Genomic DNA, 25,612 nt, shown 5'->3' on the forward strand with positions numbered 1-25,612 from the left:
AATATGTTACAATACTGGGATTTACTCGTTATAACCTTACCCAAGTGCTTTATACCTCTCTTGGCTGGTTACTACTGATACCAAAATGTAATACAGGTAGTCGTTGACTTACGACTGCATTTAGTTACGACTGACCGGTCGTAAACCGATCTGGTCGTAAGTTGGCATATGTTAAATGAACATAAGTATATTGTGATGTGTAATGATATTGTAATCATCTTAAAGTCTTATTTTATCAACATTTTCTTATTTCATTACCTTGGCTCATTATTTGGTTTAAGTCAAACACTGCATACTACACTGCGTACAGTACAATTCGTTTAATATGTGCAAAACAAAAATACGAAATACAGGTGTGAAAAATAGAGAACATTTTAGTTTGAAACATACCAAAATACAAATGTAAAACATAGCAAAATACAAAATTTAGTGACCGCTGGCATCACTGGTGCTTGGCTGTGGGTCGTCTACGTAATCATCAGCTGCTGCAGTGCTTGGGCTGGTGGGAGGATTTGCTCGTTTCATAAACCAGGAGCTGGGGCGGAAACTGTATGACGGAGTGCGCGAGGGAGCGCGAGAGAGACTGCGCATGTGCCTGGAGCTGGGGCGGAAACTGTAATGACGGAGTGTGCGAGGGAGCGTGAGAGAGACTGCGAATGTGCCTGGAGCTGGGGCAGAAACTGTTGTACGCGGCGAGAGGCACTGCCGGGAGCTGGGGCGGAAACTGTCGTACGCTCAGCTAGCTCAGCTGGGAAACACTTGCCAGTCATAACCAGACGGTCGTAAAGTCGGTCGGTCATAAGTCGCATAGGTCGTAAGTCGACGACTACCTGTATATGGGGGAAATCAGACACACTTTACTCCAATATACAGTACATCTTGCTTTACAGGCAGATGATATGACAAGATACATGGAAATGACTACATTATAGCTGATATATTGTATATTATTTGTGATCTAATAATATGAGCTTTTTTATTACAGAAAGAAAGAAAGAAAGAAAGAAAGAAAGAAATGGTTATTTATGGCTTTGTGTCAATACACCATCACTATTTCACAATAGTCCTGCACCCTCCTGCAAATGAACTCCAAAATGAAACAAATCAGTACTACTTTATCTATTTTACCAGCAGATTTGCTACAAACTGAAAAGATGAAAGATTGTTTTGTTATAAAAGAGACAGTCAGAGTGAGAATGAGAAAGAAACAGCCTTGGGGGAGTTGGGGATGTTGTCTGTTACTATGAGGCCAAGACATTGCAGTGATATAATGTGGTCATAAAAAGAAGGACATGGGCCATTAGTTTAGTCCTGTGAGTGATATCTCACACACACACACACACAGAATGAAATTAAACAAAATGTCGAACGTTTAATCTGATAATCTGAAATAAAGCTATGCATAAAAGAAGTTCACCATTAGAGAATTAACCTTTTGGAAGTTTGGAATTAAAGGTCCCATGGCATGAAATTTTCACTTTCTGAGGTTTTTTAACGTTAAAATGAGTTCCTCTTAAGTCACCCCAGTGGCTAGAAATTTCATAATGTGTAAACCAAACTATGCCCAACATTTGAGAATGGCGCATCAAAACGGCGCATTGAGAAGCTCTTCCCTTTACTATGTCAGCAAGGGAGATGATCCCCACGCCCCCCCCTCTGGATTCCCACCCACTGTATGGATTGCTCCGCCCAGTTGTAGTGAGGAGACCATAGAGGACACAACAACATGGCATCACCTAAGCGAGCGAAACATGGAAATTGCGCTGTACATGGATGTGACAACACAGAAAAGAGTCTGTTTTTACTGCCAACAGGAGAGCCCCTGAAGACGCAGTGGCTTAATTTTATTTACTTCAATAATACGCCATCGAGTCTACCTAAGACGGTGTATGTTTGTCGGAAGCATTTTCCTGAGGAATGTTTCCACAACTTGGGACAGTACAGGGCAGGTTTTGCACATCAACTACCAAGCATCCCTGCCACATCAGCAACAAACACTGAACAAGTAAGTGTATAACTGGTCGTTTTGCCGTGTTTTAAAATCGGTGCGTTAGCCTAGCAATGGCTACATTAGCTGTGCAGCTAACCGCTTCCTGCAGTTAGCCAGGTAATCTGCGCTACAAAACTAAAGAGCATGCAGCATGCTCTGTTAAACTGAGTTTAGTCTGGAAATTGACTGTAACTTATGAGCTTATGTTTGACTATTGCTCCGCAATGCATGTCTTCTGTTGGATAAGCGATATGTTGCTGTAGTTGCTGCTTCTATCCTCTTTGGTTATGGAGTGCGTGTTCATGCCTAGGGTATTATATGTTCGTAAACTACCACTCCGAACACTCTCACTCACTGTTCTCTGTGTCACGTTGAGTTTACGAAAGGAGTCCGAGGGAGAATGGGGTTTTGTCTTAGCAGTGTGGCTACAGGCGCTGATAGCAGCGAGTATGTGTGTGCGCAGCTTGGTCAAGCCCCTCCCCCTCCCCCCATGGCCCACCCCCACCCTCTACCCTTCCCCGCCTCCTGCTTCTCATTAGCAAAACGACGCACTGGGAAAAGCACTGAAATGGGGCTTTCTCCCAGGAGGCTATATTTATGTGCCGAGGGTTCATTTCGAGAAAGGCTGTGGATATAACATCCGGAAGCCTCCACGAGCCCGTTTAAAGCATCAACAAACCACGATGCCATGGGACCTTTAAGATTTGGAACTCATCAGAAAACATACCATTTTCTGATGATTTCCAAACCCTTCCACCAACGAAATCATTAAAACTGTTACCACCGTGATGTTAATTATTTTCCTAGAACATCATGCCCCAAAGTGTTTAATTCCTCTTAGACCACAGAAATTTGCTCTGATAACAACTTATTAAAAGAGTGACATACTTTTTATCCACTTATTCCTACACTTAATGTTGTGCAACTTCCACAAAACAAGTTCAATCTTGCCTCTCCTAACCACCAGGGGTGGTACTTAGTACACAGCATATACTATAAATGCCCATGCACCATCACATTGACTCATTATGTTTTTCTGTCCTCCAAAGCTGTCATAGGCTCTTCCTCTTCCATCTGTCTTGTGGCTGTGCATTCATTCCTCTCTGTTGAAGCATTAGCTGTGAATTGCTAGCTCAAATTGCTATTGCTCGCTCACACTCTGTGGTGTCCAAGATAACTTGGTGGTTGTTGTTGTTGCATCTTAAAGTAGGAGACATTCTGCAGAGATTTTGACAGATACTGGCATTGCTGATGATATTGCACTGACTTCTAATACCATTGCTGAAGCCCAGTTACTCCTTCATAAAGTAGAAGAGACTGCAAAACTTGTGGGTCTTTATGTAAATGATTTGAAGACAGAATATATGGCATTAAATCAACCTGAAGGTACAGTGTCTTGCAAAAGTATTCATCCCAAAAGTATTCATACAGGTGTTTTGTCCTGTTTTGTCGCATTACAAGCTGGAATTAAAATGGATTTTTGGGGAGTTAGCACCATTGATTTACACAACATGCCTACCATTTAAAGGTGCAAATTGTTTATTTATTGTAACACAAACAAAAATTAAGATGAAAAAACAGAAATCCGGAGTGTACATTAGGTATTCATCCCCCAACAAAAGGCCGGCTATTAAACTGTGTGGAAGACTTCAAGTACCTGGAGTTTTGGATTAGCAGCTCCAGTAAAGACACTGAAGTAAGAATTGCACTAGCATGGGCAGCCATGAATAAATGATTATTGGTATGGAAGCCCAGTCTGAGTCAAGTGGTGAAAATCAACTTCTTCAGAGCAGCAGCGGAGAGCATACTGCTATATGGAGCCAAATGTTGCACACTAACAAAAGCTTTTGAGAGAAGGTTAAATGGGACATGCACAAAAAATGCTCAGAATTGTTCTAAATGTATCATGGTGGCAAAAACTCACAAGCAACACATTATACAAAGATCTACTATCTCTTAGTGAAACCATCCGCAAGCGTAGATTGAGATTTTCAGGTCATTGTTGGAGGAAAAAAAGGATGAAGTAGTTCACAAACGTGCTGTGGGAGCCAACTCATGGAAGGAGAAGTCATGGCAGACCAAGAAAAAAAACTACATTTATCAGCTCCAAGAAGTCTAACTGAATGTCTTTGGACTATGGGGGAAACCTGAGCACCCAGAGGAAACTCATGCAGACACGGGGAGAACATGCAAACTCCACACAGAAAGGCCCTTGCTAGCCGCTGGGTTCAAACCCAGAACCTTCTTGCTGTGAGGCGACTGTGCTAACCACTACACCACCATGCCACTAGAAAAGGCCATAGTTGGGATGGCTGAGGTCCTTCATTATCTTCTTGGCTTTGGTCTGGCACCACTTGGTGTAGATAGATTGCAGGTCATGGATCTCAGTGTGGATGATGCTCTCGGCTGATCGCACGACTCTCTAGAGAGCCCACCTGTCTTGCTTGCTGCAGTTTCCAAACCAGGTGGAGATATTTCCTGTCAGGATGTTCTCAATGGTGCAGGAATAAAAAGTTCCTCAACATCCTTGGTGGAAGAAGGAAATCTTTGAGACATCCAAGATGGAACAGACACTGGTGGGCCTAAGTGCTAATAAGGCCAGAGGGTGTGGTGAAGAAGTCTCCCTCACCAGTTAGAAACCAGTGTAGTGTACCAGAGGTGCAGGGGTGGGCTGCAATCATAATGTGAGATCAGAACACATCAACCTTGATTCTTCTGTACATTTTCAACCTGAGCCTCAGTCTGGAGAAAGTTCCACTTCTGTGGAAAACATCATGTGTGGTTCCAGTTCCCAAGACTGCGCACCCCAGGGAGCTCAACCACTTTTGGCCAGTAGCTTTAACATCTCACCTAATGAAGATCATGGAGAGGATTGTTCTCTCCCAGCTCCGACACCTGGTGAACAGCGAGATGGACCCCCTACAGTTCGCATATCGACTGGGCATTGGTGTGGATGACGCTGTCATTTACCTGCTACACCGGTCACTTTTGCACCTGGAGGGCACTGGGAGCACTGTGAGAATCATGTTCTTTGACTTCTCCAGTGCTTTCAACACAATCCAGCCATCACTGCTTAGGGGGAAGCTGGAGGGAGCTGGTGTCGACTGCCACCTGGCTGCATGGATCATCGACTACCTCATTAACAGACCACAGTATGTGAGGCTCCGCGACTGTGTGTCTGATGTGGTAGTCTGCAGCACAGGGGCTCCACAGGGTACAGTGCTCTCTCCTTTCCTCTTTACACTTTACACATCGGACTTCAGCTACAACATGGACAGCTGCCACCTCCAGAAGTTCTCAGATGATACAGCCATCATTGGAGATGTGTCAGAGGGGGACGATCTGGAGTACAGAGAGGTCATCACCAACTTTGTCGCCTGGTGCGAACTGAACCACCTGCGCATCAACGCCAGCAAGACAAAGGAGGTGGTGATCGATGTCAGAAGGACAGTTCCTCAAATTGCACCAGTGAACATCCAGGGTTTGGACATTGAGATCGTGGAGGAGTACAAATACCTGGGTGTTCACCTCAACAACAAACTGGACTGGACTAACAACACAGATGTCCTGTACAAGAAGGGCCAAAGTCATCTCCACCTCTTGAGAAGACTGAGGTCTTTTGGTGTGTGCAGGACACTGCTTAGGACTTTTTATGACTCTGTGGTAGCATCAGCGATTTTCTACGCTGTGGTCTGCTGGGGCTGTGGAAGTTCAGAGCGGGACAGGAAGAAACTTAATAAACTGGTCAGAAGGGCTGGCTCAGTCTTGGACTGTCCTCTGGACTCCACTGAGGTGGTGGGTGAGAGGAGGATGTTAGCCAAGCTGACCTCAATCATGGATAACCCCTCTCACCCCCTACATGAGGCTGTGGGGGCTTTAAGCAGCTCTTTTAGTAGTAGACTGCTACACCCACGGTGTAAGAAGGAGAGATACCGCAGGTCATTCATACCTACTGCTGTCAGACTGTATAACACCCACAACTTGTAACGTAGCACCAATAACCTGTTTGTCATTATATTTGCACTACTTCACCACCCCTACCTCTGCCATCTCTCACCGATGCAATTATTATGTGCAATAATATAGGCCTTAAACTATTTTTATGCATACTTATATTTATATATAATTTATGTATATATGTGTGTATATATACAGAGTCTACCTGTAATGTGCAATTTTTCCAAGCCTCTCAATAAGGCAATTTTTCTATACTTTTTCACAGTAGATAATGCAAATAGCCCTCTGTATTTAATCCTTCGTTTGTCTAATTTTTATTTTAGTTTTATTTGTTATCTGTCTGACATTTTCTTGCTACTGTAACATGTGAATTTCCCCGATGTGGGATGAATAAAGTGAATCTAATCTAATCTAACCTACTAGAACTATGAGCAAGCTTAATGTTCTTCCTACTGGTCCTGATCTGCCTTGGACAAGTGAAGGTTAGGCGCATACAATGAATTCACCAGGGTTGCACATGATTGTTCCTCAAGTGGACTCACAAACAAGTAGCCTCACTGCACTATTTGATTTATTTGCTTGGTTAGTTCAATAGAATGGCAGACATGCTGTCCAGGAGAAAAGTGGGAAAAGGAGAAAATCTGGGAAAAGTTCGGCCAGGCACAGGAAGACTTTTTTACCAATGCGTAGTCCACAACCTGTTGAGTGTGATGCTCCCTAACAAAGTCAAACAGCCCTTATGGTCAGAAGCCACTAGCCCACGACTGGCCTACTGTAAGTGTTTCCACCTCTTTCACTGATTCTGCCCAGATACATGTTTGCAGGATTAGAGCTCCACTTGTGTCTGCCAAATCCTGGTTCCTGCTGGAGGAGGACTCCTCCTCCATCTGGAGGAGGACTTGGCACAGATGAACTGAGAAGTGGTTTTGGCCATTTGGAGCAGTGAACAGTTTGATAACTATGATGTAGCAGTCCAAGAAATGATTCTAAGCACTAGAACTCATAGTACATGAGCTTTGTTCACTGTCAGGTGGGACAATTGTTCAAGAACCCACTAGTGAGCTGTCCAGTGCCTAAATTGGACGGCTGAATCTGGGCAAGTCCCCGTTTGTGCTGCAGGTGTATGTGGCAGCAATTTCAACCCATTATGACAGTGTAAGGCACCACATTACCCCAGGAGCATGGGACCTTCCCCTTGTGTTGGAGTGCCGCAAGTCCTCCCTCTAGGAAACCATTCAGAATGTTCATCTGAAATGGCTATCATTAAATAAGAACTTTCTGATTTCAATCACCATAGAAAGAAGGGCAGGAGAGTTGTAGCCTTGGACTAAGCTTGCTCTGTATGCGTAGCTGGCCAGATGATTCCAGAGTAACTTATTTGAATCCTAGGTTATTGCCTAAGTTCATGTGAACCAAGTTTCTCAACAAGGCAATTTACCTCACAACAATCCATGAAGGTATAAAAGTCTTCTTTGTGGCCCAGGACATGTCACAATACTATATGAACCACACTACAGCTTTGCCTTCAGCAGACCAATTATTTATCTGCCACAGTATGAATATGCCTAGTGCTCTGCCGAAAATGACAGAAGTCATCAAGGCCAACAAACTGGCTGGACACTTAGCTTCTAGTGTAAACATGCCATTCCACAAGGAACGGCGCTCCAGGAGATTTTTTGCTGCACGGACCTGGGAAACACTGTGACACTTCTACAGATTCTACAAGGTCAAAATTGGCCCTCCTAGTAGACTGAATGTAGTGATAATCTCTGACCTTTACCATCAACCATAGGTGAGCTGGCTCCTCATGACCTTGTGGCTGGGGGTATGTTTGGGTTAAGCACCATCCATGGCTGCAGGATTCAAATGTATAATGTCCCATTAAAAACTATTTTAATATTTTTATACAAGCTTGGATTGAACGTCCACAAAGGCGGGGCTATAGGACACACTATTTACCCAACAACATTTGGCTACTAAAGCATTCCATCATCTGCCACCATCACTGATTTGTGAGACTGCTGAGCCATGGACAGACAGACAGACACACGCTAGATAACAACAATAAGCTATTACCCATACACCACTCGAGAAAAAGGGAAATGAGCAGATTCTCAGGAAATGAAGCTCAAATGGATTCTCTCCTCTCTTTGTCTATCATTCTTTCTCGGATCCACTATCTCCATTTCTTTTTAAACAGTAGTCAACACAGAGCTGTTCTATATTCATTTACACATGTATTCAGGATTCAGCAATTCCCCAAAGAAGGATGAATATCTGCAGTATGCGCACGCCTGCAAACACACACACTCCACTGAGTTTAACTGCAGGGTTCAGTATTACCGCCTCCTGATTTTCTCTTTTCCACTTTCTTGCTTTCCCTCCATTTCACTGGAGCCTCTACATCTCTTTTTAATGTCATATCATTATTTTTCCTTCAGCTTCCTTCCTTTTTTGATTTACTTCTCTGAAACCCTGTGTGCTGTCTCTTTGTGACATATAATCCACACTCTCCTTTTCCATCCTGCCCTGGATCTGTCCATCTCCTTCCCTCTGTGCATGTTTCCTGTGTCCTCTTCCTCTTGTTCCCTGACCTTCATACATAATGAGTCCCTGCCTAGCTCCTGAGTAAAAGAAAGAGGGATAGAAAAAGGAAAACAAACTGAGAATGCCATGGCTACCTTTCAGCTTAACTACTGCATGTTATTCAGTAACAACAAGGTATGTAGATTTGAATGGGAGGAATGTTAGTCTGGACATGCGGACAATGCTGGGAGTTTAATTCCCAAATCCTATTGGCAGATTTACCCGTCTCATTTACTTCATCACATAGTTTTCTATTTGTTTCACTGTAGTTGCCAAATAATAATCTGTAGCAGTTACTGAATAAGATGCAATAAGGAGTGGTTAAGAGAGGAAAAGACTAAAAGAACCTGTTGAGCAGCAGTTGAGTATGAGAATAGTGGGTTATATGTATTTATAGTCAGACTTACATCATTATTTACATGAGGAAAGTTACACGTATTCAGACTTGCCGCTGCCAATCACCCAAGTGTGCCTTCAAGCTTGCCATATTTTTCTTGAGTAGAAATGATTTGAGATTTTCAATTGTGTCTAGACTACTACCACAATGAAACATACACTTTGTCATTAAGGGCCCCCCCAAAAAATAAATAAATAAATAAATAAATAAATATCAGGGCTAGGAAAGGTCTCTATTAAAAGGAAATAGATTTTTTTTTCCTTTGTTGTCAAATGTAAGACAATAAAATCAAGAAGAAGAAGTAGAAGAAAGTGGCAAGCATAAAAATAGACATCTAAAAGGAGTAAGGCATAATTTGGTACTACTGAGAACCAAAAAACCTCGGAGCCTTTTTTTGAGACTTTAAACAAAATGACATCATAAAACTTATTAATACTATTTATAAAAAATGAATTCCAAGTCTAGCTTAATCCTTCATGCACGAAGAGCAAAAACAGAGTGTGCCAACATGTCATGAAGGATCTTTCTGTACTTTGTAAAAAATTGATTCGAATACCTTAACCTCATGGCTACATACAAAATCACATAATAAATCAAACCTGATAAAACATTTGATTAAACATTTGAAAATCCTCCACTCCTGAACACAGAAATAAATGTTTACACTGAAGACACATCAGCTGGAAAATGAGAAGCAGCTAGCACCTAACCTAGTATTTATTAGCCATCTACAGTGGTGCTTGAAAGTTTGTGAACCTTTTAGAATTTTCCATATTTATGCATAAATATGACCTAAAACATCGTCAGATTTTCACACAAGTCCTAAAAGTACAACCCCGATTCCAAAAAAGTTGGGACAAAGTACAAATTGTAAATAAAAATGGAATGCAATAATTTACAAATCTCAAAAACTGATATTGTAGTCACAATAGAACATAGACAACATATTAAATGTCGAAAGTGAGACATTTTGAAATTTCATGCCAAATATTGGCTCATTTGAAATTTCATGACAGCAACACATCTCAAAGTTGGGACAGGGGCAATAAGAGGCTGGAAAAGTTAAAGGTACAAAAAAGGAACAGCTGGAGGACCAAATTGCAACTCATTAGGTCAATTGGCAATAGGTCATCAACATGACTGGGTATAAAAAGAGCATCTTGGAGTGGCAGTGGCTCTCAGAAGTAAAGATGGGAAGAGGATCACCAATCCCCCTAATTCTGCACTGACAAATAGGGGAGTAATATCAGAAAGGAGTTCAACAGTGTAAAATTGCAAAGAGTTTGAACATATCATCTACAGTGCATAACATCATCAAAAGATTCAGAGAATCTGGAAGAATCTCGGTGCGTAAGGGTCAAGGCCGGAAAACCATACTGGGTGCCCGTGATCTTCGGGCCCTTAGACGGCACTGCATCACATACAGGCATACTTCTGTATTGGAAATCACAAAATGGGCTCAGGAATATTTCCAGAGAACATTATCTGTGAACACAATTCACCGTGCCATCCGCCGTTGCCAGCTAAAACTCTAAAATTCAAAGAAGAAGCCATATCTAAACATAATCCAGAAGTGCAGACGTCTTCTCTGGGCCAAGGCTCATTTAAAATGGACTGTGGCAAAGTGGAAAACTGTTCTGTGGTCAGACGAATCAAAATTTGAAGTTCTTTATGGAAATCAGGGACGCCGTGTCATTCGGACTAAAGAGGAGAAGGACGACCCAAGTTATCATCAGCGTTCAGTTCAGAAGCCTGCATCTCTGATAGTGTGGGGTTGCATTAGTGTGTGTGGCATGGGCAGCTTACACATCTGGAAAGACACCATCAATGCTGAAAGGTATATCCAGGTTCTAGAGCAACATATGCTCCCATCCAGACGACATCTCTTTCAGGGAAGACCTTGCATTTTCCAACATGGCAATGCCAAACCACATACTGCATCAATTACAGCATCACAGCTGCGTAGAAGAAGGGTCCGGGTACTGAACTGGCCAGCCTGCAGTCCAGATCTTTCACCCATAGAAAACATTTGGCGCATCATAAAACGGAAGATATGACAAAAAAGACCTAAGACAGTTGAGCAACTAGAATCCTACATTAGACAAGAATGGATTAACATTCCTATCCCTAAACTTGAGCAACTTGCCTCCTCAGTCCCCAGACATTTACAGACTGTTGTAAAGAGAAAAGGGGATGTCTCACAGTGGTAAACATGGCCTTGTCCCAATTTTTTTGAGATGTGTTGTTGTCATGAAATTTAAAATCACCTAATTTTTCACTTTAAATGATACATTTTCTCAGTTTAAACATTTGATATGTTATCTATATTCTATTCTGAATAAAATATGGAATTTTGAAATTTCCACATCATTGCATTCCGTTTTTATTTACAATTTGTACTTTGTCCCAACTTTTTTGGAATCGGGGTTGTAGATAAAGAGAAACCAGTTAAACAAATGAGACAAAAATATGATACTTGGTCATTTATTTATTGAGGAAAATGATCCAAAATTACATACGGTATCTTTGAGTGGCAAAAGTATGTGAACCTCTAGGATTAGCAGTTAATTTGAAGGTGAAATTAAAGTCAGGTGTTTTCAATCAATGGGATGACAATCAGGTGTGAGTGGGCACCCTGTTTTATTTAAAGAACAGGGATCTATCAAAGTCTGATCTTCATAACACATGTTTGTGGTTATTATTATACTTGGTCATTCATTTATCATGGCACGAACAAAGGAGATTTCTGAGGACCTCAGAAAAAAAAGTTGTTGATGCTCATCAGGCTGGAAAAGGTTACAAAACTATTTCTAAAGAATCTGGATTCCACCAATCCACAGTCAGACAGATTGTGTACAAATGGAGGAAATTCAAGACCATTGTTACCCTCCCCAGGAGTGGTCAACCAACAAAGATCACTCCAAGAGCAAGGCGTGTAATAGTCAGCAAGGCCACAAAGGACCCCAGGGTAACTTCTAAGCAGCTGAAGGCCTCTCTCACATTGGCTAATGTGAACGTTCATGAGTCCACCATCAGGAGAACACTGAACAACAATGGTCTGCATGGCAGGGTTGCAAGGAGAAAGCCACTGTTCTCCAAAAAGAACATTGCTGCTCGTCTGCAGTTTGCTAAAGATCACATGGACAAGCCAGAAGGTTATTGGAAAAATGTTTTGTGGATGGATGAGACCAAAATAGAACTTTTTGGTTTAAATGAGAAGCATTATATTTGGAGAAAGGAAAACACTGCATTCCAGCATAAGAACCTTGTCTCATCTGTGAAACATGGTGGTGGTAGTATCATGGTTTGGGCCTGTTTTGCTGCATCTGGGCCAGGACGGCTTGCCATCATTGATGGAACAATGAATTCTGAATTATACCAGCGAATTCTAAAATAAAATGTCAGAACATCTGTCCATGAACTGAATCTCAAGAGAAGGTGGGTCATGCAGCAAGACAACGACTCTAAGCACACAAGTTGTTCTACCAAAGAATGGTTAAAGAAGAATAAAGTTAATGTTTTGGAATGGCCAAGTCAAAGTCCTGGCCTGAGTCCAATCGAAATGTTGTGGAAGGACCTGAAGCGAGCAGTTCGTGTGAGGAAACCCACCAACATCCCAGAGGTGAAGCTGTTCTGTATGGAGGAATGAGCTAAAATTCCTCCAAGCCGGTGTGCAGGACTGATTGATTACCGGAAACGTTTAGTTGCAGTTATTGCTGCACAAGAAGGTCACACCAGATACTGAAAGCAAAGGTTCACATACTTTTGCCACTCACAGATATGTAATACTGGATCATTTTCCTCAATAAATGAATGACCAAGTATAATATTTTTGTCACATTTGTTTAACTGGGTTCTCTTTATCTACTTTTAGGACTTGTGTAAAAATCTGATGATGTTTTAGATCACATTTATGCAGAAATATAGAAAATTCTAAAAGGTTCACAAACTTTCAAGCACCACTATATTTGGCTGGCATTCAGCTAACATATTGCCATACTGTATGCATACTGTATAATGTTTATTCTCTGTAGGCTTCATAACTTAGGGCATACATACATACATACATACATACATACATACATACATAACATTATGATTTCATGTTGTAGGTGTAAGATCTTTTCCTAAATCTTTTTTCTCATTTTTTTAAATAAATATGAATTTGGTTTCATTAAAAAAGATGACCACCACCCTTATTATTTGTAAGCTTGAAAATATCACTTGGTCCATCACATTATATTATTTATTTCGAAATTTATTGCTGTATTGTATTTGTTTAATTCAGTCCTTAGGATGAGCAATCAGAGTTAACTGTAAAAGTAAAGAGTATCATTAAAACATATTCAAAGCATGGAGTTAAATCCTTATCAGGATGCACAATGAAAGATAAAAGGCAAACACTAAGGGAAATAAAGCTCATCACTGGTCTCGACGGAGTCATCAGTGAAGGATGGAACATTGTACGTACACACACACCATGCAGCAACACGACTATAAAACCAAGCTGCACGGTAATGCACTTTCATAAGCACATTATTAATTTTATTGCTTTCTTCTTATTTTAGTTCAATAAACACAGCAGATTATGTTCCTCTCACATCTCTAGAGTGATCCTTCACTTCACAAAAGCTTATTTTTTCAACTTGCATTAGACATGGAAACCCTATATTTCATTGAAAATAGTACAAAGACAATATATCAAATGTTGAAACTGATAAATTTTATTGTTTTTTGAGAAATATATGCTAATTTTAAATTTGATATCAACAACATGTTTCAAAAAAGTTGGGACAGGGGCATGTTTACCACTGTGTTGTATTACCTCTACTTTTAACAACAATCTTAGCCCAAGAGCATTAGCTCAAAATTGAGTCCAACCCGGAACAAATTAGTAACAAGCTGAATTTTTCAGAATATGTTCAGAATACCCTTAGGAATAACATACTAAAAGTACCCGGGAATCCACCTTGTGCTCTCTGAGAAATTCAAGATGGCGTCCAAAATGGCCACCGATTGGAGATTTTTCAATATCTCAGGGATAAAACATAATATAAATGCAATTAAAATGTTAAATTATATGTTCTCTCATACAAGCAATGCAAATTCACCATTGTCACACTGTTAAAATTAAAATTAACCAAGATTACAAGGTCATTAATGTGGAAATTACATGGAATTTGATGGTTGACATGATTGACAGATTAGCTTAGTAGGCTACCTACATACATGAACATAATGTAAGACAACAATTAGACATCAATTTCCTTAATATTTAGTGCATCTTTAAGCTTTGATAAAATATTAAAGGGAAATTAAATTTGAGAACTCTATCTTCTAAAACTACAATGGCAAGCTGTTTCAGTACACTTCTTCAACATTCCGGCGACTTTCATGACAAAAAGGTCTGCCTCAATAAAAGCTCTTGCTTATAAACAATGAGTAGACTTAAACACTTCTCAGTGCCTCAGTTGTAATGCTTGGACCTTTGTTGTACCATCAATGAAGTAGGGAATTTATTCAAACTTGTTTAAGGGTGGAAAAAAATTAATCTGAGTTTCTAGCGCCAGTCTTTACGACTAGCAATGCCAGTGTGTTCGGACAAAAAATGACTAAACTCAGCATGACCTTTTAAAAATGACTGAACTCAGCATGACCTTTTAACATGCCATTTTTCATTTTACACCACCAATTTACTTTAATTAATATTAATGAAAATAAGTGCTCCAACCCCTAGTAATTGTGTTTGTTGTTTTGTGAACAGAATAGGATGATACTGAGTGAACAAGTAACCAATGGATCCACACTCTATAATCGGTAGTGTACATTAAATAGCACATGTATAGATTTACAATTATAAGTCTGTAATTATTAGTCCTAAACATTAAGAACTGAAGCCATTTCAAAAACATATGAAATATCTTCATGATACCATAACGATTATTTTGTCATAACAGTCATTGTTATTTCTTCTTGGATGTGAATTTATGGGCCAGGGCGTTTCAAGATTGATACTTGATTCAAGGATCGGACTGGATGAAACCTACACACATTCATAGTACTGTGCACATTCATAAATGTGAACTGGTGAAGTGCCAAAAATATGACAATCTAACCAGACATGGCAAGCGAACACATTATACACAAATATACTGTTATAATAATGTGTACATTGTTATTATATAATGTTAATACACAATGTAATTAATATACACATGTTGGAATTTACTCTCCTACCCTACAAAACATATATTCTGACCTTTTAATTGCATTAATATTTTGTTTTGGGCCTGAGATATGGGCAGATCTCCATTTGGCGGCCATTTTGGACACCATCTTGAATTTCTCAGAGAGCACAAGGGGGATTTCCGGGGACTTTTAGTATGTTATTCCTAAAGGTATTCTGAACATATTCTGAAATTTTCAGCTTGTTACTAATTTGTTCCGGGTATAACCCTATTACTCCTGGGCTATCTGTAAACGTTTTGGAACTGACGAGACCAATTGCTGTATTTTTGATAGAGAAATGTTGTCCATATTCTTGCCTGATATACAATTTCAGTTGCTCAACAGTTCGGGGTCTCCTTTGTCATATTTTGCGCTTCACAATGCGGCAAATGTTTTACATGGGAGACGGATCTGGACTGCAGGCAGGCCAGTTTAGCACCCGGACTCTTACTATGGAGCCATGCAGTTTTAATATGTGCAGAAAGCGGTTGGGCATTGTCTTGCTGAAAGAAGGAAGGCCTTCCCTGAAAAATATTTTGTCTGGATGGCAGCATATTGCTCTGAAACATGTATATATCATTCAGCATTAATGATGCCTTCCTAGATGTACAAGCTACCCACTTCAGGCTTGCTCATTGGGGATAGATTAGGGATAAAATTAGCTCATGTTTTAAGTCGTTCAAATTCTGTAAAGCTGCTTTGCGACAATGTTTATTGTTAAAAGCGCTATACAAATAAACTTGATTTGATTTGATGTGCACTAATGCACCCTCATACCATCACAGATGCTGGATTTTGAACTGTGCACTGATAACAAGCTGGATGGTCCCTCTCCTCTTTAACCTGGGGGACATGGGGTCCATGATTTCTAAAAATAATTTCTACTTTTGATTCGTCAGACCTCGGGACAATTTTCCACTTCACCTCAGTCCATCGTAAAAGAGCTCGGGCCTAGAGAAGGTGGCGGTGTTTCTGGATATTGTTTCTATTATGGTTTTAACTTGCATTTGTGGATGCAGTAATTAACTGTTTTCACAGACGATGGGTTTCTGAAGTGTTCCTGAGCCCATACAGTGATTTCCACTATACACACGTGTCTGCTTTTAATGTAGTGTCGCCTGAGGGCCTGAAGATCACAGGCATCCAATGTCAGTTTTCAGCCTTGTCCCTTGCATACAGAGATTTCTTGATATTCTCTGAATCTTTTAATGATATAATGTACCACAGATGATGTGATCCCCAAATTCTTTGCAATTTTACACTGAGGAACGTTATTCCTAAATTGTTGCACTGTTTGCCCACACAGTCTTTCACAGAGCGATGAACCTCTACCCATCTTTACTTCTGAAAGACTCAGCCTCTCTGGGATGCTCTTTTGATACCCAATCACGTTACTGACCTGTTGCCAATTAACCAAATTAGTTTTTTTTAGCATTACACAACTTTTTCTGTTTGGTACATTTGGTAGATCATTGACAAGTATACATCGCACCTATAGATTAGATTAGATTAGATTAGATTAGATTAGATTAGATTAGATTAGATTAGATTAGATTAGATTAGATTAGATTAGATTAGATTAGATTAGATTAGATTAGATTAGATAAAACTTTATTGATCCCTTTGGGCGGGTTCCCTCAGAGAAATTAAGATTCCAGCAGCATCATTACAGATAAACAGAGAAAGGAAATAGAGAAAACTTCTAGATAAATTAAAATAAATTAAGTATTTACATATACAAATATAAAAATAATAAGATATGGGGAAGAGAGGAAGGGGGGAGGGGGGAAAAGGTGGGGAGAAGGGGGGTGGTGGCAGGAGAGATATTGTACTTTATATTGCACATTATATTGCACATTGTCCGGTATTGCTTATTGTTAGGCTAGGCTACGGCTCCTTCCCATCCTCTGTCCTCCTGTTACCCCTTCCCCCCCAAAGAGGAGTTGTACAGTCTGATGGCGTGAGGGACAAAGGAGTTTTTAAGTCTGTTCGTCCTGCACTTGGGAAGGCGCATTCTGTCACTGAACAGGCTCCTCTGGTTGCTGATGATGGTGTGCAGAGGGTGACTGGCATCGTCCATGATGTTCAATAGTTTGTCCATAGACCTCTTCTCTGCCACCGTCACCAGAGAGTCCAGCTTCATGCCGACCACAGAGCCGCCCTGCCTGACCAGTTTGTCCAGCCTGGATGTGTCCTTCTTGGATGTGCTACCCCCCCAGCACACCACGGTGTAAAACAGGACACTAGCGACCACAGACTGATAGAACATCCACAGAAGTTTCCTGCAGATGTTAAAGGACCACAGCTTCCTAAGGAAGTATAGTCTGCTCTGTCCCTTCCTGTATAAGTGTTTGGTGTTGCAAGTCCAGTCCAGCTTGCTGTCCAGCCACAGCCTAAGGTACTTGTAGGAATCCACAGCCTCCACCTCAACTCCCTCGATCAGAACTGGTCGTGACTTTGGTCTGGACCTCCCAAAGTCAATGACCAGCTCCTTGGTCTTCGAGGTGTTGAGCTGCAGATGGTTCCTGTTGCACCACACAGCAAAGTCCCTTACCAGGCTCCTATACTCCTCCTCTCTGTCGTCACTGATACACCCAACGATGGCTGTGTCATCGGCAAACTTCTGAATGTGACACAGCTCTGAGTTGTAGCAGAAGTCCGCGGTGTACAGGGTGAAGAGAAGAGGGGCCAGCACTGTGCCCTGGGGTGCTCCGGTGCTGCTAATCACAATGTCAGACGTGATGTCCTTCAGCCTGACATACTGCGGCCTGTCAGTGAGGTAGCTGGAGATCCAGGTGACCAGGCAGGGGTCCACTGGCACCCTGTTCAGTTTGTCCTGAAGCAATAGGGGCTGGATGGTGTTGAAGGCACTCCAAGTCCAAGAAGTCCAAGAAGAGGATCCTCACTGTGCCATTTCCCTTATCCAGATACGAGTGGGCTCGGTGTAGCAGGTAGAGGATGGCGTCTTTCACACCGACACCTGCCTGGTACACAAACTGCAGATAGTCCTGGGCATGTTGTACCTGGGGTCTGAGGAGGCTGAGGAAGAGTCTTCATCAGATGTGAAGTGAGTGCCACCGGTCGGAAGTTGTTCAGCTCGCTGGGCCAATTCTTTTTGGGAACTGGAACAATACATGATGTCTTCCAGAGGGTGGGCACTCTCCCCAGCTGCAGGCTAAGGTTGAAGATGCGTTGGAGTGGTTCACCCAGTTCAGCAGCACAGGTCTTCAGTAGTTGGGGACACACCTTGTCCGGGCCTGCTGCTTTCCTGGGGTGAAGCTTCCTCAGTTGACCTCTGACCTGGTCTGCAGTAATGCATGGAGGAGCCTGTGTTGAGGTGGGGGAGGAGGGGGCTGCTGTGATGACTGGGGGGAGGTGTGTTGAGGGAAGAAGGAGAGATGGCTGCAGTGAGGGAGAGGGTGGGGGGGATGTGGGCTGGTTGAACCGATTGAAAAAGTCATTCAACTCATTTGCCCTCTCCACTGTCCCCTCAACGGCTCTGGTCTTTGTATTGTGGCCTGTGATGGTTTTCACACCTTCCCAGACCTCCCTCATGCTGTTCTCCTTCAGCTTCTGCTCCACCTTTCTCCTGTAGCTGTCCTTAGCTTCCCCCACACAGCGTTTTACCTCCTGCTCTGCTGCTTTCATTGCCTCCCTATCCCTGGTCCTGAAGGCGGCCTTCTTCCTGTTGAGGATAGCTTTGACTTCCTGTGTTGCCCATGGCTTGTTATTAGGGTAACACCGTACAGTCTTAGCGGGGGAGACCATGTCTGCACAGAAGTTAAGGTAATCCGTCAGACAGTGTGTCAGCCCCTCTATGGTGGTGTTTACATTAGACCGTATCAGCAGATCATCAGATTAATGTTTTTAAAACGATTCGCGTGCACACAGCAACGCCAATACACGATTCGCGTGCACACAGCAACGCCAATACACGGATGCACTAATCACATGACTAATTAGACGGCACGTCACATGATCCCAGTGCATATCGGGCATGCGCAAGTCACTCACCACTTGCAAGTGGAAGGATGGCAAGCAAACACCTTCTCCAGCAGATAAACACACCTGGCTGTGATGTTCATGTTCTCACTGAGTTTAAGCGCCTGAAGGAGGTAAATAAGTTGAAATTTGTAAATAAATCTCAGTGCAGCTCAGCGCTTCCTCCTGCACTCCAAATCACTCCGCCCTGAACAGCGAGTGCCCTCTGGAGGGTGCGCACTCCGGCCCTGCGCAGCTCACAGAGCGCGTGAGTGAAGCGCACGAGCAGTGATTCGGGACTGAGCCGCTGTGTGTCGTTTCCTGTAGTCCGCGCCGTTTTTCAGCAGTCGCGTCACATGACCAACGTGGCATGACCAACGCCAGTGAATCAGGAAGGTGGATGTCACAGTGACGCTGTCCAATGACGACGTCAGCTAGAGCTCAGCACTGCGTTTCCTCGTTCCTCAATGTTTACACAGCACCGGATCAGATACGAACTGGGTTGAATACGTGGGCCCTGGCGGATTCAAGTTGTTCCGCCTGTGGAGTCGTTTCCCGGCGTTTTAATGTGCACGGACAGTGCATCCGCGACGAAAATGAGACAGATACGGTCTAATGTAAACACCACCTATGTCCTCACAGTGTGGGCTAAAGGCCAATTTATGCTGACAACCCAGTCTTCACAGGCAGCGTCTGCGTAGCCCCCCCACCTTCGCAGATGTTCTGCGCGCACCTCCCAAAATTTGTGACCACCACAGACAGCCTCGCAGACAGCGTTGCAGACAAGAGGGCTCTGATTGGTCCACTCTACATCCGCTGTACACGCACTTCCGCTTCCCTACTTCCCCGGTTTGGTTTGTTTTCACGACCGCCATTTTTAAAAAACACGAGTGAAGATGGAGCAGCATGAAAAGTGGTTGATCGAGGAAGTGAGGAAGTATGTACATCTATACGACTCCAGTTCTAGTCATTATAAGGACAGCGCATTATAAGGACAGCGGTGTTGAATGACCTGTTGCTCAGTAACCAGAAGATAAACACTCCACTTACCACACCCACCAACTACTCCTAGCAATTTCGCGACTTCGCGCCCCCTTGCGTTGTGGCGGTGAATAACATCGCGCACACCTATACACGCCTATACTCCCCGCTCAACAATAAATTACAACTGTCTGCGAAAAGCTATCTGCGAAAGCCTTGTCGCAAGAGCATGCAGAGGCCTTTAGCAGCACATCCCAGTCCGTGATATCATAACAGTCCCTGAGGGCATCTTTCATTTCAGGGATCACCTCCTGATGGAGCTAGCTGTTGCAGGCTGCCTTTGAACCAGGGGGGTGTACTTCGGCTGTAGAAGAACCACGTTGTGGTCAGACTTCCCTAGTGGGGGGAGGGGTGTGACACTGTATGCATCCCTCACATTAGCATACAGCAAGTCAATTGGCCTGTTGTTCCTTGTTGGACAATCCACAGCCTGGTAAAAAGCAGCCAAAGTAGAGTCCAAAGTAGCATGATTAAAGTCCCCAGAAATTATGATAAATGCCTCAAGGCGCTGTGTCTACAGCCTTGCTGTGACAGAGCGAATCCTCTCACATGCAGCGTCTGCCCTCGGAGGGATGTAAACACAGATGGTGATCACGTGACTGAACTCCCTCGGCAGACAATATGGCTGCAGGCTAACGGCTAGCAGCTCCAAGTCCAGGCAACATAAAACTGTCTTTACGGAGATATGTCCCGGGTTACACCAGCAGTTGTTAAAATAAATGATGAGCCCCCCACCTTTGCTTTTTCTGCACGTGTTAGTGTCTCTGTTGGCTCTCACAGCAGTGAATCCCCGCAGGCAGACTTGGCAATTGCCTAGGGCCCCAGCCCTTGAAGGGCCCCCGCTGCCGAACGACTGGTTATGTATTCAATAGCAATGACAACTTTTTGAGCGCGGCAGCACAGCGCCTAATGACACTTGTTGAAATACCCTAGTTCCAAGGGGGGCCCCCTAATGCACAACAGTGCCTCCCTACATGCTTTGGCCAAAAAGTGCAATGACAGTCTGTTGTCAACCCCTCAATGCCCATCTCCGTCCAGTCAAGTGGTTGCAGAGCTCCGCAGCAAAAAAAAAAAAAAATCAAATATGAAGCAAAATTACCCCTCAGGGAGCCAGAAGAGAAAGAAGAAAAGGGAAGAGGAAGACAGAAAAAAACAAGACACTGGTAAGTGAGAATATACACACTCATTAATACCAAGCGGGTCGACAAGCAAATTTGGTAGCTAGCTTACGTTAATGGTAGTTATCTTGTAGACAGTGTTTATAACAGTGATGTAAACGTTGTCATGCACAACAGGCTTACAAACTTGCAAGGACTGGCTAAAAATTCTAATATGTGCCACACAAATAGGTGAAAGACTGTCAACTTCTCCCAGATTAACTTATTGTGTTTATCAAAATGTCATAATCAAGAGTTAGTTTCAGCGAGCTGCATGGCTTTCATCAGAAGTAGCTAGTGTGTCGTGAGCATGAATGGAGTAGGACAGGAGATGGCTCACAAGAAAGCTCTTTTTTACATAAATAGGCTACGTTTGTGACCTTGGTCGGATATTAATGCAGTAATTCGGCTAAGAAACCCGAACTTTCTGCAAGGAAGCCCTGCTGCGATCAGCACGGCTAATAGCTACGACATGGCAAGTTTGCTTCGCTTGTGTCTCTGTATTGTTTTTGCTTCCATGGGAAGGAAGGACAGCCCTTGCCATTTTCCCTGATTCTAGTAACCTCTGCAAGAATTCCATGCATCATGACTGAACTGGAACGTGAACGTATATATATATATATATATATATATATATATATATATATATACACATACACACACACACACACACACACACACACACACACACACAGTGGTGCTTGAAAGTTTGTGAACCCTTTAGAATTTTCTATATTTCTGCATAAATATGATCTAAAACATCATCAGATTTTCACACAAGTCCTAAAAGTAGATAAAGAGAACCCAGTTAAACAAATGAGACAAAAATATTATACTTGGTTATTTATTTATTGAGGAAAATGATCCAATATTGCATATCTGTGAGTGGCAAAAGTATGTGAACCTTTGCTTTCAGTATCTGGTGTGACCCCCTTGTGCAGCAATAACTGCAACTAAATGTTTCCGGTAACTGTTGATCAGTCCTGCACACCGGCTTGGAGGAATTTTAGCCCGTTCCTCCATACAGAACAGCTTCAACTCTGGGATGTTGGTGGGTTTCCTCACATGAACTGCTCGCTTCAGGTCCTTCCACAACATTTCCATTGGATTAAGGTCAGGACTCTGACTTGGCCATTCCAAAACATTAACTTTATTCTTCTTTAACAATTCTTTGGTAGAACGACTTCTGTGCTTAGGGTCGTTGTCTTGATGCATGACCCACCTTCTCTTGAGATTTAGTTAATGGACAGATGTCCTGACATTTTCCTTTAGAATTCGCTGGTATAATTCAGAATTCATTGTTCCATCAAATGATGGCGAGACGTCCTGGCCCAGATGCAGCAACACAGGCCCAAACCATGATACTACCACCACCATGTTTCACAGATGGAATAAGGTTCTTATGCTGGAATGCAGTGGTTTCCTTTCTCCAAACATAATGCTTCTCATTTAAACCAAAAAGTTCTATTTTGGTCTCGTCCGTCCACAAAACATTTTTCCAATAACCTTCTGGCTTGTCCACATGATCTTTAGCAAACTGCAGATGAGCATCAGCGTTCTTTTTGGAGAGCAGTGGCTTTCTCCTTGCAACCCTGCCATGCACAACATTGTTGTTCAGTGTTCTCCTGATGGTGGACTCATGAACATTAACATAAGCCAATGTGAGAGAGGCCTTCAGTTGCTTAGAAGTTACCCTAGGGTCCTTTGTGACCTCGCTGACTATTACACGCCTTGCTCTTGGAGTGATCTTTGTTGATCGACCACTCCTGGGGAGGGTAACAATGGTCTTGAATTTCCTCCATTTGTACACAACCTGTCTGACTGTGGATTGGTGGAGTCCAAACTCTTTAGAGATGGTTTTGTAACCTTTTCCAGCCTGATGAGCATCAACAATGCTTTTTCTGAGGTCCTCAGAAATCTCCTTTGTCTGTGCCATGATACACTTCCACAAACATGTGTTATGAAGATCAGACTTTGACAGATCCCTGTTCTTTAAACAAAACAGGGTGCCCACTCACACCTAATTGTCATCCCATTGATTGAAAACACCTGACTCTAATTTCACCTTCAAATTAACTGCTAATCCTAGAGGTTCACATACTTTTGCCACTCACAGATATGTAATATTGGATCATTTTCCACAATAAATAAATGACCAAGTATAATATTTTTGTCTCATTTGTTTAACTGGGTTCTCTTGATCTACTTTTAGGACTTGTGTGAAAATCCGATGATGTTTTAGATCATATTTATGCAGAAATATAGAAAATTCTAAAGGGTTCACAAACTTTCAAGCACCACTGTGTATGTGTGTGTGTGTGTGTGTGTGTGTGTGTATATATATATATATTTTGTCTATCCTTGTGTTTAATTGGGTTTGATAATTATTTATAATAAAGAGTTCATTTATTAAGTAAAAATCGTAAGAATGATTACAATATGTGTGATGTTTATTTATTAAGTCTTCAGTGGGTAGGAGGCCATAAGGCCTTTCGTCGAGGGGGGGATAATTATGGGCCCCAGATCCCCCTTTGCCTAGGGCCCCCAAATAGCTTGAAACGGGCCTGCCCGCAGGTCCACGTTAGCATCCGGTACAAGGTGTGTTAGCCATGTCTCCGTAAAGATAAATAAGCTGCTCTCCCGGTAAATCCGCTGGTTGTTCAGAGCGGAAAGCTCGTCGACTTTATTCGGCAGCGAGTTCACATTCCCCATGATAACGGAAGGAATGGATGGTTTGTAGTGCCGCCAGTTGTCCACTAGCCTAGCCTTTAGCTTAGCTCCAGCCTTGCAGTCCCTGGGTTTCCTCCTCAGCTCGGCCGGGATGGGCTGTTGTATCCCGGCTCATCCCATTGTTTTCAGGGCCAGCAGCTCCTCTCTCGAATAAGTGAGAAAACTGGCTCCTGGTTGCGTGTTAAAGTTAAATATATCCATGTTATATAGTAAAACACACTATGTCTTCGTAAGAAGAGCAGAAAAGTAAAAAAGGTGGGAAAAAGAAGTTTAAAGAGCTAGAAACTACAGAGCTACTGGAGAGGCAGCTGTCTCACACAGTGCCCATACACAGAGCCCTATAAGTAGCCTTTATGTTTTTACGTTCTGTGTTTATCTATAGCATCAATAGCATTAACCATTTCTGAGTTCCTTTTTAACCCACAATGCAAAACCAGTACACTCTAACATCCCTGGCTGTATTATGGGTGACATTCCCTGGCACTGTATCCACGTCTCTTGTGTGTTTTTGTCCTAGAACCTGTTTTCATCGAGTTTGAGTCTGACACAATACCTCTTCGTTCTCTACACATTCCAAGAATGAATGAAAAGTGAGCAGAGTGCTTTAAAATGAAATCCCAAGGTCTATTTGGGAGAAAAAAAGTTGTTAAAGAGAAGCTTTGAGCAGTGAAAAAAGCAGTTCACAGCATCTTGAGTGTGCGGGTTAACTTAATAAGACCATTAAAACTATAAATCTGAGCACATGGCTGTAATTTAAGTGATTAACAAAGAGTTGGATAGGTAATCTGATGAGCAGTGGGTTTTTTCTGTCAGTCAGGACTTTCTCTCACAGTTTGCATTGTGGAGGGTTTAATTTACACTGCAAACAAGTAAAAAATAGTTCATCACACATCTTTCAATTTAGTGTGTGTGTGTGTGTGTGTGTGTGTGAGAGAGAGAGAGAGAGAGAGAGAGAGAGTGATAGAGAGAGAGAGACTACTCACACTCCTCCTCTTTAGGGTCGAGCTGTGTCACACTGATAGACAGACGGTCCACTCGCTCTTGCAGGGAGTTGACTCGAAAGGAGAAGGCATGTGCTTCACTAAAGAGCTCTCCAAACAGATCCTCTGCATATTTACCTACAGAGAGAAAACACATCACTAATAAGTTCACGAATACAGCACACAAAATTTCTAAAGCTCATACTCTTACTGAACTTTTTTTTCTAAAGATTTTTTTGGGGCTTTTTTCACCTTCATTGGATAGGATAGAGACAGGAAATCTGCAGGGGAGAGAAACAAGGAGGGATAGGGAAATGACCTCAGGTCGGAATCAAACCCAGGTCCCTGGATTTATGGTATGGCGCCTTATCCACCTGAACCACGACACCCCCACTCTTACTGAACTTTTAATACCAAAATACAGGGGGAAAAAAATCTAGAAGGGCACATGGTAGAGTGCATATCTCGGCTAAACCACTTAGCTTAGCTTAGCTTAGCTTAGCTTAGATTAGATTAGATTAGATTAGATTAGATTGAACTTTATTGATCCCTTTGGGTGGGTTCC

General features: G+C 42.4%; 1 protein-coding gene across 3 annotated transcripts in view; it reads right to left on the minus strand.

Moving 5' to 3' along the window:
- The window catches only part of wasf1 (WASP family member 1), a 303,562-nt gene that overhangs the window by 156,296 nt on the left and 121,654 nt on the right, over window positions 1–25,612 (minus strand). For all 3 annotated transcript variants that reach the window (XM_060914066.1, XM_060914065.1, XM_060914064.1), the window contains exon 3: window positions 25,051–25,185. In XM_060914066.1, coding sequence (XP_060770049.1) covers window positions 25,051–25,185 — 135 coding nt within the window. The remainder of the gene's footprint in view (window positions 1–25,050; window positions 25,186–25,612) is intronic.

This window comes from Neoarius graeffei, chromosome 2, assembly GCF_027579695.1.
Source record: "Neoarius graeffei isolate fNeoGra1 chromosome 2, fNeoGra1.pri, whole genome shotgun sequence".
Lineage (NCBI taxonomy): Eukaryota > Metazoa > Chordata > Actinopteri > Siluriformes > Ariidae > Neoarius > Neoarius graeffei.